This window comes from Ischnura elegans, chromosome 8, assembly GCF_921293095.1.
Source record: "Ischnura elegans chromosome 8, ioIscEleg1.1, whole genome shotgun sequence".
NCBI lineage: Eukaryota > Metazoa > Arthropoda > Insecta > Odonata > Coenagrionidae > Ischnura > Ischnura elegans.
Genome location: NC_060253.1, coordinates 1,772,182 through 1,790,917, shown reverse-complemented (window position 1 = coordinate 1,790,917; position 18,736 = coordinate 1,772,182). Strand labels below are relative to the sequence as shown.

The 18,736-nt window shown below is 39.1% G+C and overlaps 1 protein-coding gene across 1 annotated transcript in view; it reads left to right on the top strand.

Moving 5' to 3' along the window:
* Positions 1-18,736, top strand: part of LOC124163701 (alpha-mannosidase 2) — a 200,727-nt gene that overhangs the window by 125,791 nt on the left and 56,200 nt on the right. The window contains exon 16 of the mRNA XM_046540768.1: positions 3,634-3,806. Within this exon, the coding sequence (XP_046396724.1) occupies positions 3,634-3,806 (173 nt within the window). The remainder of the gene's footprint in view (positions 1-3,633; positions 3,807-18,736) is intronic.

Here is an 18,736-nt window from a genome sequence, read left to right as displayed (position 1 = left end):
TAATAGCTCGTGCAATAGCAACAATTGCCCACTCGTGAAATTTGTGCGCAGTGGGCACTCCAGAGGCAACAGAAGGTGAGGAGCTCGGGGTGGGGAAAATTGGGGCTTCTCATTGGCTGCAGTTTTGCATAGTCAGACATTCCTGATCAATGGCCACATTTTATTATTCATCACGTCATAAGAATTGAGAAATGCATTTGGATAAATCACGGTCGTAGAAAGAGATGTGGAATGAATGCAAGAATGTTAATGGCTAGTAATAATAAATTAAATCTGAATTTGGAGGTTTACGACCCTTAAGAAGATACTAGAGAAAGAATTGCGGGTTGCGTCTCAGCAAGCAATTGAGTGTACTAACCAGGAAAGCGCAATTTTTTTGAACGTACTAACCAAATACTTTTACCTGTATTTTGTTCCGATGGTACTAGGACCGAGAGAAATCGCCGTACTAAGGAGGAAAACGTACTAAGGAGGAACGTACTAACCAAGTTCCACTGTATCCACAAATAATGCCCTTCACCTCAATGTACTTCGGATCCAAATTCGTCGAAGAAATTGAATCTGAATCCTAAATTTTCTATCATTGCTTTCGTGAATGCAACGTCCCATAAGTGGGAGTAGAGAGAGTTCCGATCCTCTCTTCGCATACACCGTTGCACCACGATGTTTGTCCTACTCACGTGCAATTTTTCTTAAAGCTCTTGTTGGAGTATTGCAATAGAATTGCAGCCGTGGAAAATTTTAAAGCAAAACACGACAGGCACATAGCATAAATCTTCCCAAGAGATTGGACAACAATATCGGGAATCTCAGCGCCGTTAGAAAATAACTACAGCGTAGATTTCACAAAATACCCATCATCCCGTGCCTCCGACGTTTTTTTCCTTTCCGAGACCCCACAGAACACAAATCAAAGGAAAATATCAAGTTACGTGGGAACAATCGAAACTTGTTTCATCCCTTCCCCGTCTCACCAACTGATCTTGATCGATCTCCCAGTTTCTGGAGCCTAAATGCTAGTTGAGTCTCCTACTGAGCCCGAAGATATCTTGATAACTTTCAATAATTGTATGACACGTACGAGGTTCAAAACAAGAAAGAGATCTAACACGACACATATCTGACAGAATTTCAGTTTTTTAAGCTCTAATTGATTGACACAAAGATTTATAGTTACAACAAGGCTACTAATATTCAAAATAGTCCAAACAGCACAATTTCGGAAGAAACAAGCGTAGCATGAGCGCATTTTAAACTAGACGAGACTGACTGGAAACTTCAGGCAACTCAAACTGCGTATATCACATTGCTGCGCCTTCGCCCCTTCACTTTGAAGACAACGACATCACATGCAAGATCGGACGTGTTCTTCCTTTCTCCTTCACCCTCAGCCTTGTTGCGGAGGAAATACGGAGGGAGCGAGCTCCTTCCCCTCGACCTCTTCTCCAGCGCTCTTCACTTGTAAGCATTTCCGATTTCTTCTATCCGCCATTCAGTCCAACAATGTTACCACTCGTTTGAATTTTTTAAACAGCAGGTTTTGACACCAATATAATTGCAATCGCAATAATCCTTATATTAGCGTCTGAAGATGATTTTTGAAAAAGCAGGCCCTTAGCATAAGGGAAATTACTCATCAAGATAGGTGTTGACTATGGACCAGGTATTGTCCTTCATAAGTGCACTTTTCTCTACGTTTGATAAGTGAGTACTATATGTAGTATAAATGCAGCGGTATGCCCACTCGTAGCAGTAAATTTAGCACGCCCTCCAGAAATATCCCGTGCGATCTTTTCCATGTTCATATCTGAAGTACTTACCAAAGTGACTGCACGATGCTTACGAGTTAGAAAAGCAAACAGGAGCATTTTAAAATTACGTCACTAAGGGACAAACTCACCTGCCTGCCTCTTGTTTTTGACCTAGGGTTTCAGATGATTGACTCACGCTGAAAACCAAGGCCACTCAGTTCCCCTTGGACTTACAACCGGTGAAAGGGAGGGAGGGAGGATAAGAAGTTTGTGTAAGAGGCGCACCCCTATTTTTGGCTGCTATTTCTTGGAGAAAAGGTGCACCTCTTACACACGCTTATACGGTAATCAAGAGACTCAATATCCCTACCCAGTGATGTAATGCAATCCTTCAAACCAGGTTTCTGAGTAATGGTGTTATGGAAGGGTATACGAATTTTCCTCTTTGGTTCATGTGATGACCGCTTATAGCAATTTCTCCTGTAGAAAATTTTTCTTGCCTGGGGAAGTCTTTTACTACATCACTTCCGTCATGATCTGTGCTGCCTCCTTCACTATCAGTTGTCTTTGTCGGCATTTGTCGACAGATTTTCACACTACCTCAGAAACTACGCACTCAAGGGTATTCTGGTTGCTTTAAAAAAAAGGGGCCAAAATAACACTTCGGACAAATGTAGACATAAGGTCACTTGCATTTCGACGTTTTATTTACTCTAGGTGTTTCCTAGGATTATTTATTTCTTCTTGTGGTAAAACTCGATGCTAAGATGTTATATCCTCAAATAGTTAACAGGAGACCGACTGCTGAAAGATACCTGTAAATAAATGTTGCGCTCCAGCCGTGGGCAATGCAAAATTTCGAGGTTCAATTGCTTCCAATTTACAAAGTACGTTATATGTGTACTGCCTGCTAGGGGTACGAGAAATTCACCGCTAATTTATTCTAATTATTTATAACATCTATAAAAATGTTAGCATTTAAAGAACAAAATGAGTGATATTTCGAATAAAAACTGGATGTCATTTGTTTTGTATTTGCCTTCAGAAACTACTTGAATTTATTCTAATGCAATGAATTTTAGAAAACCTAAGTGCTTTGATATCCACTTTGTACAACTAAAGATGCTTTTTAACAAAATATTAATTATTCTGATGCATGATAAATTACTATGAATTGTTTTAACAACTTTTTGAATCATTTCCACCAGCATTACTTTAACTGATTTTTCTAATTTAGTGATGTGCGGTCTCACGGACCGTTAATCGAATTCAATTGCAAATTTACAGTAATTAATAAAAGGAACATTAAATTTTAAGAGTGGGATGTCCTTGTTATGCAAAAATATGAAGCTAACGAGGATTTTAGATATTTTGAAGTATTAATTTAGAAAATATTCATATTTTTAGAAACGCAGCGGTCTCTCAGACCGCACGTCACCGGTTTAAGGTTAAATAATGTTATTAAAATTTTTTCATTATTTTTCCAATAACTTAGGCTGGGTGTTAATGAAAGAAAATCGCTAAAAAAGTGTTTCCGTAAAGAAAAAAAGATCCAGGCATTAATGGGTTAAAAAGTAGAATACTTTATAATATTGATTGCATATAACAAGCTGCCTTGATTGTTATAAATCAAAATGAAAGGATGGTTTAAAATGCTGCATTGTCAAGGCCTGCCTTGCTTTTGCCTTGAATGTGTAAATATATGTATCTTCTTTTCCTGTTGTGTCATTGTTCTGTTAATTAGTATTGTTTAATGCTGTTTTAATCATAAGCGGTGTATGATTGGTTGGGATTACCACCCCCTCCTTGACGCACTCACGGAGGGGATTTCATCACGAAGGCCTCATTTCTCATGAAATATATTTGCCAACTTTGATTGCAGGTGAAGGATTGGCGAGGGGACCAAGTGGTCAGTCAGAGTGGGCCTGTGTTTGAGGGCAATGGGGGCGCTGTTGGCATGGTTGATGGCACCTATGACCTCTGGTTCCTTGCTGATGTTCCTCCATTGGCATTAGCCTCTTACTTTGTCACTGGACTGCCATCAATGGCAGAAAGGTATGCTTATAAAGGTATCTCTAATCAATTTTAGGAATGTCATGCAAGTATGAACATTTAAAAGTTGAAGAATTAGAATCAATTTCAATGAATAAAGTTTCTTCTCCTGACCTTCCTTATTATAACAACAATGTAATGTTTATGCTCTTGGAGTATAGGTCATGATAGAATCAATTTCTTCAGTGAATTGTGGTTCTAATTTTTTTTTTCCATTTTTATATATTAGGAATGGTCTGAAAGTGATATTTTCAGATTTATGTAGAGATTGAGATGGCAATTCAGAATTATTGATTTTGTATTTAAATGGTAATTGGCTTTTAGCATTATATGCATGGTACAGTAAACTCTCGATTATACGAAGCAGGATATTACGAAGTTTTCGATAATACGAAGTGAAATGGTGGTCCAGGCGAAAAGCCTATGGTAAATATGTGGCACTTTTCGATAGTACAAAGTTTTGATAATACGAGATGCTTTGAAATCACAAAATTTGGGCTCGGTTCCAGGAGCAAATGACATTTGTTTATATGAATTACGGCAAAAAATTTGTCAACAAAACTAATTTTTCCGGCAAAAGCAGGAAAAAATCAATGCTTCTGACTGTAGTGAATCAAAGGGTGAAAACTTAAATGATAGTGCAACTTAGGACGGAAAGAGTTCGCAGAAAAACTTACAGTATACAGTGGAACCTCGATCTATCATTTTTCAGGGGAATGGATGAAAAAAATGATGAATGAGGGAAAACGATCAATGCGGAAATGTTTGACCAGGTTGCCTACGTCCCAGGAAACGCTGGATTTTTGCGAATTATGATATTTATTAATCTAGTCAAACAAGATTTTAGCTGATTACAGGAATATTATTACTTTATCGAACCACTTAGGTCATATTGTTAATTCGACTTATATCTCTTTCAAATATCCTAAAGGAACCCGCCACCTTGCTAAAAAATATTTGCACTCCATTCAGCATTTGCCCAGCTATTATGGATTTCTGTCTGAAGTAAAAATTCTTATACATCAAATGCCATTTCAAGTACACATATTTACGAGAGCAATGTGCATGTTATGCCTAAAACAGCTGCTTTCGCCGACGCAGTGATTGGTAGTGAGCTGGATCAAAAAGGCCAAAAATAGTTTATTATTTGAAATGTTCCCTTCTAACAATTAAATTTTTAATATGATTGAGGCAATGTGAAGCGTTAATAATGTTGCGTTAATCGTCAGCGGCACGCCCTTCATCCCACTTCCTCGGCTTCATCCCACTTTTATTTTCACCAGGTATCTTGCTCTACCCCAAACCCTGCCGTCATGTACTAGCGGACAACCCGAGGTGCTCTGCAATATTCACGCGCTTCTATCCCAGATTCTTTTCTTCGTTTTCAATTATTTTTTCAGTCCATCTTTTAAAGTTCTCTTTTGTTTCTTCGGAAGGGCCATGGTCCGAAGACGAATAAAAATAAAACTAATAAAAATGAAACCGGACTTCATTGAACCCACACGGAAAACACTCGCTGGTTTTAAGTCAATCCTCCCTGGAAAGTATGGAACCACTCGTACGAGGTGAAGTTCAGCACTAATGCTATTGCGTACGTAGAGCTTATTGCAGAGGGTGAAGGATGATCATATGACTGCGCCATGAAATTTTTTGTCTTAAAGATAAGGCAACTTACCCATTCTTTTCTAATTAGCGTAGCGCCAGATGAGCAGATGAATTTGGATTGCTAGTAGGGAGAAACAAAATATACTGCGAAGACATTGGTTCGTTGGCAACTCTGACAAGTGAGACTTGTAGCATAACTCATAAATTGTAACCTGATGCCCTGTTTTCGAAAAAAAAGCTGCATCAACTGCTGAGAAGCTCACAATCAGCTGCGAGGATATCGAGATTCGCCAGAAATCACCATGGTATTATACCAACTATTTCCTTGCTTAAAATGCTTAAATAATGTTAGAAATACGTCGTGTTTGGTATCATTCATTTTTGAATTAGGTGCACATTACTAATATTTCAATCTAATAAAAGTGTAGTACCAATTGCCGAAATTCATTGTTAGACACTAGTGATGGGTCGATTCCAAAATTTTATCGATTCCAATCCTGATTCCGATTCTGACATTTCGATTCCGATTCTAACGATACCGATTCCATCGATTCTGATGCCATAGGCTCCAAGAAAAATATGACTTAATTCCAGGCAACAAGAAAACCACTTTAAAAAATATTACTCTGTAAAAGAGTCAGTTGACAAAAGCATCTTTCGTATCATCACTATGTAATTAAAACATAATAGCTAAATTTCAAAACAGAAAATACCTGAAAAATGGTGTTACATGATAGGTGTTACTTTAGAATATTGGCACTCTGTAAATCGATTGATTATTGGGAGTTCGTCGGAGACGCATCAAGGGAACGGGATGATGAATTAAGTAGGCAGCAGTACATTCTACGACATGCTTTATTCACTCTACCAAACCAACTGCCTCCTCCTCCACGCGCGTCCCATCTGCGCAACCGTCGTCCGCCTCGTGTATGCTGACCCATCATCAGCACCTTCCCACCCCCCACCCCTTGAGGTGAGCGTTCACTCCTACCGTGGGATTGCGAGTCAGCAACAGCGAGCGACGAACGGAAGTCGACGGGAGGTGGGGAAAATGCAGAGCAGTCATTACAACTCATAATTAGAGGCACCGAATTTTCGCGAACCGCGAAACGTGAATTATAACGCGAAATTTCCAAGGCTGCGCGAAATTTCCTTGGTTCCGCGAAATTTCGCGTTTAAGCCCTTTTTCTGCGAATTTGGCACGATATTTTCTACCATTACCGATAAAAAACACCCCGTCACTTAAGTTCTCTTTAAAAACCACTATTAATAACCGATCGCGTGTAGACGGTGCTTTGCAACCGGCTGTGGCGAGGATTTGAATTTGGCGCCCTAAGCGGAAATGGTCTGCAGCGTATTCATGGCCAAAAAGTGAACAAAAGTAAAAAAATCGGATATATTACTTTCCGATTGCATGGCGCCCATGTTTTTTTTCTTTTGAGAGTTGCTTGCTAACTCGCGCGTTCGTCAGTTTGTCACTCTCGCCAACATTGTAACATTCTGTAGCCGCGGGCATAGAAGAAGGAGGAGGATATTAACTCCTCCTTCTTCCATGGCCACGGCCACGTGGGCCGCTTTCAAACGAGCTGACTTTTCGTCTGCTACCGTCCACAGCACGGTGACGTTCTCTCAATTGACTATAGGTCTCTATGGATGTCTTCAAACAAGTCGAATCGCGCCGTTGACGGCGCGGCGCCCATTTCAATCCGGCCCGGCGATGCGCCGTCTACGGGGGGTGCGGTCCGTTGAACGCAATATAGACTACACTACATTGAGGCCGCTTTCAGACGAAACGATTTTCGCCGGCCGCCGTTCACGTGAAATTCAAGCTGCTTTCTGACGAGACGACTCTGCAACGCCGTGTGCCGTTCCGTGGATGGCGCCTGCGGAAAATCGTTTCGTCTGTGAGTGGTCTTAAGATTGATTCATGTATAAATACAGTAATTCTTCGACTTAATAGCAAAATGTGTTTCGAGAGCCGATTCGTAATTTGGTAAACCTATGCAAGGCGTGGAAAAAGATGGTTATCCTGCAGAATGCAGCACCGCATTACAATTTTGCGTTAATTCATGGCCGCTCAATTTATCCAGTGTCGCTGTACCGGCGTGTTGAGCAGTTTATTGTTGAGGTTATTAGTACTGTGACAGTGAAGCATGCAAATAAGTTGTCAATTAAAGCAACAATTTAAGCTAGCTACATCACAGAATGTATTTTGATCTGACTTACAAGTTACAACAAAAAACCTGGTGAAAGAACCAGTGTCTGCCTGATGTAATGAGACATATTGGTCGATCATGCATTCTTAACAACGTGTTATTTAACTTTTTTACTTGGCAAATAATATTATGGAGACATTTTTTTACAGAGCTTTCCTGCTGATTAACATCTTTTGTGAAATTATTTTCATTCACTTCTTGTGGTTGTTCATTTAAATTTGCCGTAATTCAGATAATTAGAGTTTATCCTTGGAACTGCGTATTGAGAACCGGTGGGGGAGAACCAGACCGGTATCTATCGAGAACTGAAAAAATTTAAGAACCGACTCAGCCTTAATTTATTGAATTCCTTTACCCCAGTCAGCAATGCACAGTTTGGAAAAGAAAATGAATCTTCTCTTAATAGCCTCAAAATATCTGTGCAACTTTCCATGTGTGAGGTCCTGAAGCAAATAGGTGTAAAGACTAATATGAAGTTGTCATGCCTTGTATACAGTGACCCAGGGAGGAACATTATCACAGCCATGGGAAGATTATTCAACACAAGGTGTATATTGATAACTGATGTAAAGGACTTAGGCACATTTGTAGCTAATGTCCTCATATTATCATTAACCGAAACTCAAGAACTTTTTGGCTGTTTTGCTTCAAAGGATTCTGTCAGATCAGTTCAGGAAGAAGGAAAAGAATTTTCAGTACTTCCACTAATTCTTGCCCTTTAAAATGATTTTCCCCATTTTGTAGAAAATAGTGTGAAAACCCTGTGGATACCTGTGGCAAATGTAGATGCAGAAAGAGGTTTTTCCATGTATGCATATATAAATAAAAGAACCACTGAACTTCCAAAAAATGCAGCTTTAAAGTCAAGTTTGACCAATGGATCTCAATTTTAGTAAAAGAAGGATTCAGCCAAATTTAAATTCCATAGTTGAATAATTTCAGATGGCATATTCCAAAAAAAAAACTTTTATAGATAGAAGCAACCTATTAGTAGATAAATACATATTTGCGAGTGTTGATATTATATTTTTGTGTAAGACCTTAAAGACTTTTGTTATCAACGTGTTAAGTGAAAACTATACGTTTTTACATCATGCAGGCCAATGAGACAGTGAAATTTAGACCAATCAAAAATATTCCCTGTCTGTACAACTCCCACATTTCTCTACCGTTATGGGGTTGAAATATGTACATACATAGCAAAGAGTGTTTATGGTATGTGTATCTAACAAATTCTTAACTTATTCCTTTAACATTTGCTTTGACCCTTCTTTGTCAAGGATTTTACCATTAAAAATATATTTAATATGGTAATAAGCATTTTTATTGTTAAAATTATTGCTCTGGGGATAAAAAAAGGAATATTTATGACGAGTGAATTTTTATGACGAAACTGTATTTTTTGTGACGAAATTGAATTTTTATGACGAAATTTTAAACCGAATTTGACAGATTTTTTAGAGTTTCTATTACTTTTTTCACGCAGAAATTCGGGACTACTACGGATGTAGATTCTATTTTTTCCCATTTAGATGAACCTGTATGTTCTCTGCATCTTTTGCCTGGGCGTGCGCGTTAACTGGACTATTTTTCTTTAGATACTACTTGAGTAAACTGTGATTTGCCTTGAATTGCCTACTGCAATCATCCATATTTGAAATGCTGAGAAGATGTTATCCCCATTGTAGTTCCAAAGTTTAGAAAATATTATACATCACCTCTCCTGTTAATTTATATTCTTCAGGTACCTTCTTGACGGTTCTTCTAAAGTATACGTCTGAGGCGTAGAAATAACTGGTAAAATTTTCTTCACATTTAAATCTGAATGAAACCCCTGGATGAATCATTTTGCAAAACGCCGAGCAAAAATTACTGCGGTATTATTGATATGATTACTGGATGAGAGATAAAGATGCATTTCAGAGGACTATCTAACTGATACGAATCCAACTGAAGCTAGATTATTAGCCTTACATCACCTAAGCGATAAAAGAAAAAATAGGTAACTCAGGATTGCACGGAGAAAATTCCAATGAGTGACTAGAGGAACGCTCCACCTTCCATCACAATCCTGCTTCAACTAATAAGTTTCTCACCCTCTCATTTTACCATCTCTGAAACTGAATGCATCTGAAGCTGAATTTAACGTCTACGAAGTAATCCTTTCACTCAACGACATGGGAATGACATTGCCCTGTATCGGTTCCACGTGTGCGCGCAAGTTTGACCCCACGAAGTACCAGTGTTCAATGTAAAATTCGTAGCGACGGCCATTTTGAAATTCAAGATGCCATTCACCTTTTACTTTGTTAACTCACAACCTTTGAGTGCCAAAAATGCAGCTAAACTGCCTCCAAAAGACTAAGTTGTCGATTAAAAGCCATACTGACGAGTTTCGTTATGCTTTGAGAAAAGCCCTCTGGTCTACCAGAGAATTCCCATCGTTGCGTAAACACAACATTATTTACAACAACCATATTTATGCCAGTAACGGCGGAAGTTTGTGACAAAAATAAACATGGTGAATAAAGAAACTTCGAACTAAGAGAAAACATTACCTATAGTAAGAATACTCAATAAATCTTTGTAAAAAATGATTTACAATATTTAGTACTTCGACTCTACGAAATAGGCAAATTTTGAAGTAAAATAAAAATTATTATTTTAATGAAAATTTTTCCTAATATAACTGAATAAGAACAAAAGGTATTTCAGGAATTCAGAAAACCAGAGAAAAAATTATCCTGACGCAAAGGTTTTTTTCTAATAATTACGATTCTATAATGTTGCATTTTCGCAACGCTGGGGATTAATGGGTTAATCAACCTTAAAATCTCTTGCTTTTTTCAAGTTCAAGAAAGAAACTAAACGCTACAAATGAATATCACATTGGACGGACGCAGTAATAAAAAAGGCTAAAAGAGCCTTGTGGTGTGAAAACTCCCCCTTCCGCGCGACTCACCTCGGCGAAGGTGGAAAGGGAAAAAGGGTATTGGTTGTTGCCTTTCATGGAAACAGTTCATTTTTCTCTCTCTTAAGCATGCTGACTTAATCTCTTCACTTTACTTCAATACCCAAGGCATATTTCTTATGCGTGGGATAGTTTCGAAAAATATCCAATCCTTAGTATTTTCACTCGAGTAATGCGCCAAATGTTCTAGTCAATCTATACATAATCCTTTTTAACATCCTCAGTTTAGTGTTTTAAGTCAATGAAGACGATTATCCATGCTTCAAATGATGATTTTCAAGACTAGTGTTTTAAAAAACTTGAAAAATCGGCCTCAGCTACCGAGCCTTAGAGTTCCGTGGCGTGTAGCTGAGCCTTGACGCACGATTGAAAAATCGCTCGTACCGTATTTGCACGAATCTAAGACGAGGTTTTTTTCCCTCACAACTCCTGCGGAAAAGAACCTGTCTTAGAATCGGGTGCAAAATTTTTGACGTCAAGCGGGTTGCATAATTTACATCTGAAAAATTATGGACACCTGAGGTTGCCACCTGATAGCAATACAACGAAAAATCAACGTCAAAAATAGCTTAACAGTAATTTAGCATATTTAACTTTGCGTTAAAGTAAAAAAAATCCATTTTTGGGCATCAGGCAAAGATTCGGCGCGTGCCGATCAGTCGCCGGGTGCACTTCTGCCGTGTCCGCGAGATTGCCTGCTTTACCATGGGTTCGGCTCCATTCAAGTTAAAGCTCGATCAACTCACAAAATGTTCGTGTGATTGGTTACAATTTACCTAAATTGTAACGTTAAAGCCTCAATGCCGTAGTGGGATAAACTGCCACAAAGTCGTTGCATTTTTCTCAGAGCAACGGTAAGAAAGCAACATGATTTGCCTCTGATTAGAGAGATAGATTCAGTTGAGATTCCGTGCCTTTCAGAGTATTACGATGGCAGTGAAAAGAAATTATTACACTGCAGCTTTCAAAAGAAAAGTTATTCAGTGGAACTCCGATCTATCGTACCCGTATTGATCATTTTCCCACATTCATCGTTCGCCGTTTCTGGTCACAAATAAGGTTCCATATAGACAATGTAATTTTTTCCCGCATCTCAAAAGTATCGTTTTTCCGCATTGATTGTTTGAAGATCGTGGTCCCGACGTATAATTTTCCCGCATCAATCTTTTGACGAAAATGAGACGAAATAAATACAATGTGTCATTTATGGCTAATAACGACAGGCACATAGATTAAATCTTCCCCACGAAATGAAACTACCATTCGGAGAAACTCAAAGCCGTGGGGTAGTAGCATAAGCGCATTTCCCAAGATTCGCTATCCACCTCCATACATTTCTCGCCTCCCCCCTCTGACGCTTTCCTCTTCTCCAAACTCAAACAAAAGGTCTCAGCTAGCGCAGGGATCGTATTACGAAGACCTTAGCTTCGAAGAAAATATCAAGTTACACGAGAACAATAGAAACGCGTTTCACGCCCCCCTTTTCTCAACTGACCTTTTTCAGCCTACCTGCTTCAAAGTTCCCAGTTTCTGGAGGTCAACTGCTGCATGCAATCACCTATTAGCTCAAAAGGTGTCTAACAATGAATTTCGGCAATTGGTATTATACTTTTATTAGGCCGGAATATTTGCAATGTGCTCGTAATTTAAAAAAGAACGAGACCAAACACGACGTATTTCTAACATTATTTAAGCATTTTTAAGCAAGGAACTAGTTGGAAAAATACGATGGTGATTTTTGGCGAAACTCGATATCCTTGTAGCTGAGCTTCTCGGCAGTAAATGCGGAATTTTTTTCCGAAAATAGGATATCAGGTTATTATCAGTTATCAATTTACGAGTTATACCATAAGTCTCACTGGTCAGAGCTACTGAGGAAGGGATATCTTATCATGATATTTTGTTCCTCCCTACTAACAATCCGATTCATCCGCCCATCTGATGCTACGCTAATTAGGGAAGAATGGGTAATTTGCCATATCTTTGGGACAAAAAATTTCATGGCGCAGTCATATGGTCATGCTTCACCCCCTGCAGTATGCTCTGTGTACGCCGAACGCGATAGCATAGCTCGTGCGAGTGGTTACCTACTTTCCAGGGTGGCTTGCTTTCATACCACGGAGTGTTTTCCGTGTGGGTTTAATAAAGTCAGGTTTCATTTTCACTAGTTTAATTTTATTCGTCTTCGGACCATGAAAGAAACTATTAGTCGAATCAACAATAAGACCAAGTGTCTCGATTAAGTACCACTATTCCTGTCATTACGCGCCAAAAATCCTGCGTTTCCTGGGACATAGGCAACATAGCCAAACTTTCCCGCATTGATTGTTTTCCCCTAGAAAAATCTTTTTCCCATAGTGGAGTTCCAAAAAAGGGGGGGTCGTCTTAGAATCGTGTTCGTCTTAGATTCGTGCAAATACGGTATTTCCTTCGTCGCAGACTTTTTTTTCCAAGATTTCTAATTAGTAGGGGCACCGAATTTTTGCGAACCGCGAAACGCGAATTATAACGCGAAATTTTCAAGGCTGCGCGAAATTCACTTGGTTCCGCGAAATTTCGTGTTTAAGCATTTTAATGCGAATTTGGCGCGATATTTTCTACCATTACCGATAAAAAATACCCCGTCACTTCAAGGTCTATTTAAAAACCGGTATCAAGGAACTGATCGCATAAAGTCGGAGCTTTGTAACCGGCACGGAACTGTGGCGAGGATTTGAATTTGGCGCCCAAAAGCCGAAATGGTCTGCAGCGTATTCATGGCCAAAAAGTGAAAAAAAAAATATTTAAAAAACGCATAAATTACTTTCCGATTGCATGTCCTCCATGCTTTTTTCTTCTGAGAGTTGCTTGCTAACTCGCGCATTTAAGGGTTCGTCAGTTTGTCGCTCTCGTAACATTCTGTAGCCGCGGCCATGGAAGAAGGAGGAGGATATTAACTCCTCCTCCTTCCATGGCCGCGGCCTCGTAGGCCGCTTTCAAACAAGGTGACTTTTCGTCTGCCACCGTCCACAGCACGGTGACATTATCTCAATTGACTACGGACCAAGGATGTCTTCAAACGAGTCGAATCGCGCCGTTGACGGACGGCGCTCATTTCAATCCCGCCCGGCGATGCGCCGTCTACGGGGGGTGCGGTCCGTTGAACGTAATATAAACTACGCTACAATGTAGACTACGCTACGCTTTCAGATGAAACGACCTTTCACTGGCCGCCGTTCACGTGAAATTCAGGCGGCTTTCTGACGAGACGACTCTCTGCAACGCCGTGAGCCGTGCTGTGGACGGCGCCCGCGGAAAATCGTTTCGTCTGAGAGTGGTCTTAAGATTGATTCATGTATAAATACAGTAATTCTTCGACATAGGAGCAAAACACGTTTCGAGAGCCTATTCGTAATTTGTTGAACCTATGCAAGGCGTGGAAAAGGGTGGTTATCCTGCAGAATGCAACGCCGCATTACAATTTTGCGTTAATTCATGGCCGCTCAGTTTATCCAGTGTCGCTGTACCGGCGTGTTGAGCAGTTTATTGTTGAGGTTATTAGTACTGTGACAGTGAAGCATGCAAATAAGTTGTCAATTAAAGCAACAATTTAAGCTAGCTACATCACAGAATGTATTTTGATCTGACTTACAAGTTACAACAAAAAACCTGGTGAAAGAACCAGTGTCTGCCTGATGTAATGAGACATATTGGTCGATCATGCATTCTTAACAACGTGTTATTTAACTTTTTTACTTGGCAAATAATATTATGGAGACATTTTTTTACAGAGCTTTCCTGCTGATTAACATCTTTTGTGAAATTATTTTCATTCACTTCTTGTGGTTGTTCATTTAAATTTGCCGTAATTCAGATAATTAGAGTTTATCCTTGGAACTGCGTATTGAGAACCGGTGGGGGAGAACCAGACCGGTATCTATCGAGAACTGAAAAAATTTAAGAACCGACTCAACCGTAATTTATTGAATTCTTTTACCCTAGTCAGCAATGCACAGTTTGGAAAAGAAAATGAATCTTCTCTTAATAGTCTCAAAAAATCTGTGCAACATTCCATGTATGAGGTCCTGAAGCAAATAGGCGTAAAGACTAATATGAAGTTGTCATGCCTTGTATACAGTGACCCAGGGAGGAACATTATTACAGCCATGGGAAGATTATTCAACACAAGGTGTATATTGACAACTGATGTGAATGACTTTGGCACAATTGTTGCCAATGTCCTCATATTATCATTAACAGAAACTAAAGCAAGAACTTCTTGACTATTCTGCTTTGAAGGATTCTGTCAGATCAGTTCAGGAAGAAGGAAAAGAATTTTCAGTACTTCCACTAATTCTTGCCCTTTAAAATGATTTTCCCCATTTTGTAGAAAATAGTGTGAAAACCCTGTGGATACCTGTGGCAAATGTAGATGCAGAAAGAGGTTTTTCCATGTATGCATATATAAATAAAAGAACCACTGAACTTCCAAAAAATGCAGCTTTAAAGTCAAGTTTGACCAATGGATCTCAATTTTAGTAAAAGAAGGATTCAGCCAATTTAAAATTCCAGAGTGTGAATAATTTCAGACGGCATATTCCAAAACAAACTTTTATAGATAGAAGCAACCTATTAGTAGATAAATACATATTTGCGAGTGTTGATATTATATTTTTGTGTAAGACCTTAAAGACTTTTGTTATCAACGTGTTAAGTGAAAACTATACGTTTTTACATCATGCAGGCCAATGAGACAGTGAAATTTAGACCAATCAAAAATATTCCCTGTCTGTACAACTCCCACATTTCTCTAGCGTTATGAGGTTGAAATATGTACATACATAGCAAAGAGTGTTTATGGTATGTGTATCTAACAAATGCTTAACTTATTCCTTTAGCATTTGCTTTGACCCTTCTTTATCAAGGTTTTTACCATTAAAAATATATTTAATATGGAAATAAGCATTTTTATTTGGGGATAAAAAAGGAATATTTATGACGAGTGAATTTTTATGTCGAAACTGTATTTTTTGTGACGAAATTTAAATTTTATGACGAAATTTTAAACCGAAATTGACAGATTTTTATGACGAAATTCACAGTTTTTATTCACCGATAGTCTTTGCCTCTACTAATTAGTACTCTTTAGAAATCCCTTCTTTATATTGTGGTTCAAATTTTCCGAGTTATATTTTTCGTAAACGAAAGATAATGTCTACTTTATGTCAAATTTCACGTGAAAAACGGGTCGGCCATTTTGCGTCGTAAAACCAGACAGATGAGAGCCAAAATCCTTAAAAGTCATTGAAAGTATAGGCAAAGCACCAGATCAAAGGAATATTGCGTTTTTTATTCCATAAAACTCATACCAACGCAAACCACTTGGATAAATTCAAAGATTTTTTGAGGAAAAACGATATCTCGCGTGGCATCGAAAAATTGGTCATATTTGGGCCTCTGTATCTCACTAAAGGTTCATATGTATGTAAAATGGCATATAAATCTATATCTGGTAATTATTTATGATTATTTACGCTAAGTTTCAAGTATCTATCCCCAAAATGGTCATTTTGGACTTTATTCCAGCTTTATCCGATTTCGGACCAGTGTGCGCCGGGTAGGAAGACGATCGGCCGCCGCGGCTGGCGTAAAGGTATTCGGTGCCCACGTCAACAACTATAGAGTAGGTATTCGGCAAGCTGAAACTACCTGGCCAAGGCATGAATGACCTATAGGCTTTAAAAACTGCATTATTACATGAGTTTAATGATAGCGCTTCCTGTCGGCAGATTGCTGGACCTACTAGCCTATAAAGCTCTGTAACCTTAACTACTCGACTCGACATTCGTAATGCTACTCGAAACGCTCGAGTCGAGTACCAACTACTCGATCGACTTGAATTTTCGAGTACTGGCACATCCCTAGAAGATATGTGTTTTGTCATTACGATTTTCATGGCGCGAAAATTCAAATGACTGTTGGAAACACGGTCATACATTTTGTTGTTTGAAGTACTACTGGAATCGGAATCGATTTTTCACCTTGGCAAGTACTCGTTTTCGATTCCGGTTCTTGGTGGAGAATCGAGGAATCGAACCGACCCATCACTATTAGACACCTTTTGGGCTAATAGGCGATTCATGCAGCAGTGGACCTCCAGAAACTGGGAACTTTGAAGCAGTTAGGTTGAAAAAGGTCAGTGGGTGAGAAAAGGGGGGCGGCACAAAACACGTTTCCATTGTTGTCGTGTAACTTGATATTTTATTGGAATCTAAGGTCTTCGTAATACGATCCATGCACGAGCTGGGACCTTTTTTTTTTTTCTTTTTTTTTTGTTTCAAGGAAGAGGAAAGCTTCAGAGTGGAGTGCTGAATGGAGGGGGATAGCGGATCTTGGGAAATGCACTAATGTAACTATCCCACGGCACTCAGCTTCTCCCTATCGTATTTCAATCTCCTAGGGAAGATTCAAACTATGTGTCTGTCATTATTAGCCACAAATAACACGTTGAAAACACTTCACACTTTGTCTCGTTTTCGTCAAACGATGGATGCGGGAAAATTATACAATGGGACCGCCATCTTCAAACGATCAATGTGGGAAAACGATACTTCGGGGAACGATGGATGCGGGAAAAAATTGCATTGTCTTTATGGAACTCTATTTGGGACCAGGAACGGCAAACGATGAATGCAGGAAAACGATCAATGCAGGAACGATAGATCGGGGTTCCACTGTAATCGAGGAGAAGTAAGACTTTGATAAAAATACCATGGATGACGCAATTCCCCTATTTATGTGTCTAATCAAAACATCAGCATTCCCAAAACCCCCTTCACTAGTCTCCTTTCTCACCTTCCCCAGCATTTCCCAGTGATGAAGACAAAGATGAAAGTGAGGAGGAGTATCTTAAATATTGGGCTCTATTTACTACCTAATTATTTTGCAGGCTACTCGTTATGAAGAGCCACTTTCAACTCTAACCATGGACTACCTTGTAGCACTCCTACTCTTTCCCCCATTCCGAGAGTTCTTTCTTTCCAAAACCTTTGTTTACTCTCTAATACAGCCTCTTGACTATCTTCTTGGCACCCAAATTACTCATCCCAAACCCCCCTCAACTAGTATTTCTCCCCTTCCCAAGCATTTCCCAGTGATGACCTTGAGTGCATCGTAAAAAAACACGGCCTCCAAACATAGTCTCAGGATAGGCTGACGGCCCTTTACCCACCCTTCTCCCTCCCATCCGCTGCACCTCTCAATTATCCTGCCCCCTCTTCTTCCTCAAACAGGCAGCAGCACCCCTCCCACTCTTATGTACCCCACACATCCCCTTGGAATGCTCTCTGACTATGCGAAGTACATGGTTCACCTCTACCTCCAACGTTGGGTCAGATTCTAACTGGAGAGAGGCTAGAGAAGTATTTTTCATTATCCGGGAAATAAAGACAAAAAATTTTGCAAAGATACGGCTGGGCTACCTGCCTCGCCAATTCTGTAACTGACCCTAATCATTTTAGCCAAGTTAGGAAGCACTAATCTCGTAGGTATTGGGGAAAACTAAACAAAACACCAACTTTTTTAAATCCATTATTTTAACTTCATGGGATTAAAAAATTAGCAAATCTGCTCTATATTTGAAAAGATTGATCCAAAACCTGGCGTGAGTCTTAAATTATGAGCTTATATTTTGGTTTTGCTAACCCACTACATATAAACAGGATCAACAAACTTAAATGGTGCTTGAAATACGTCCTGCTTTGGGCTGATTATCTTCTAAATATCATTTAGATTTAAAATTTTTCAATGTTCTTTATTTTCATAAACTCTTGAAAATTATATCTCAATATGTTGCCCTTCTTTAGTTTTTGGGTTTCATTCTTCACCGTATTTAAAATGATGCTATGTAACACTGATATAGAAAAAAAAAAGATTTTTTAAGTTTTATCACTAGCAATAGCTGGGCCATAACGGAAACAAATATTAGCACAGAAGAGAGAAAGAAAAACAAAATAATGATCCCATTGAATTTTTCTTGGGTGTCTGTCCCGGTAAGGCGTTCCATGTACTTCTCAGCCGATGATTCAATGGAAGACTTCTCCTTCGTCATCAATTAGTTGTTTGCTTTGTCCTTTCCACACAACTACTTATTGTACGATAAT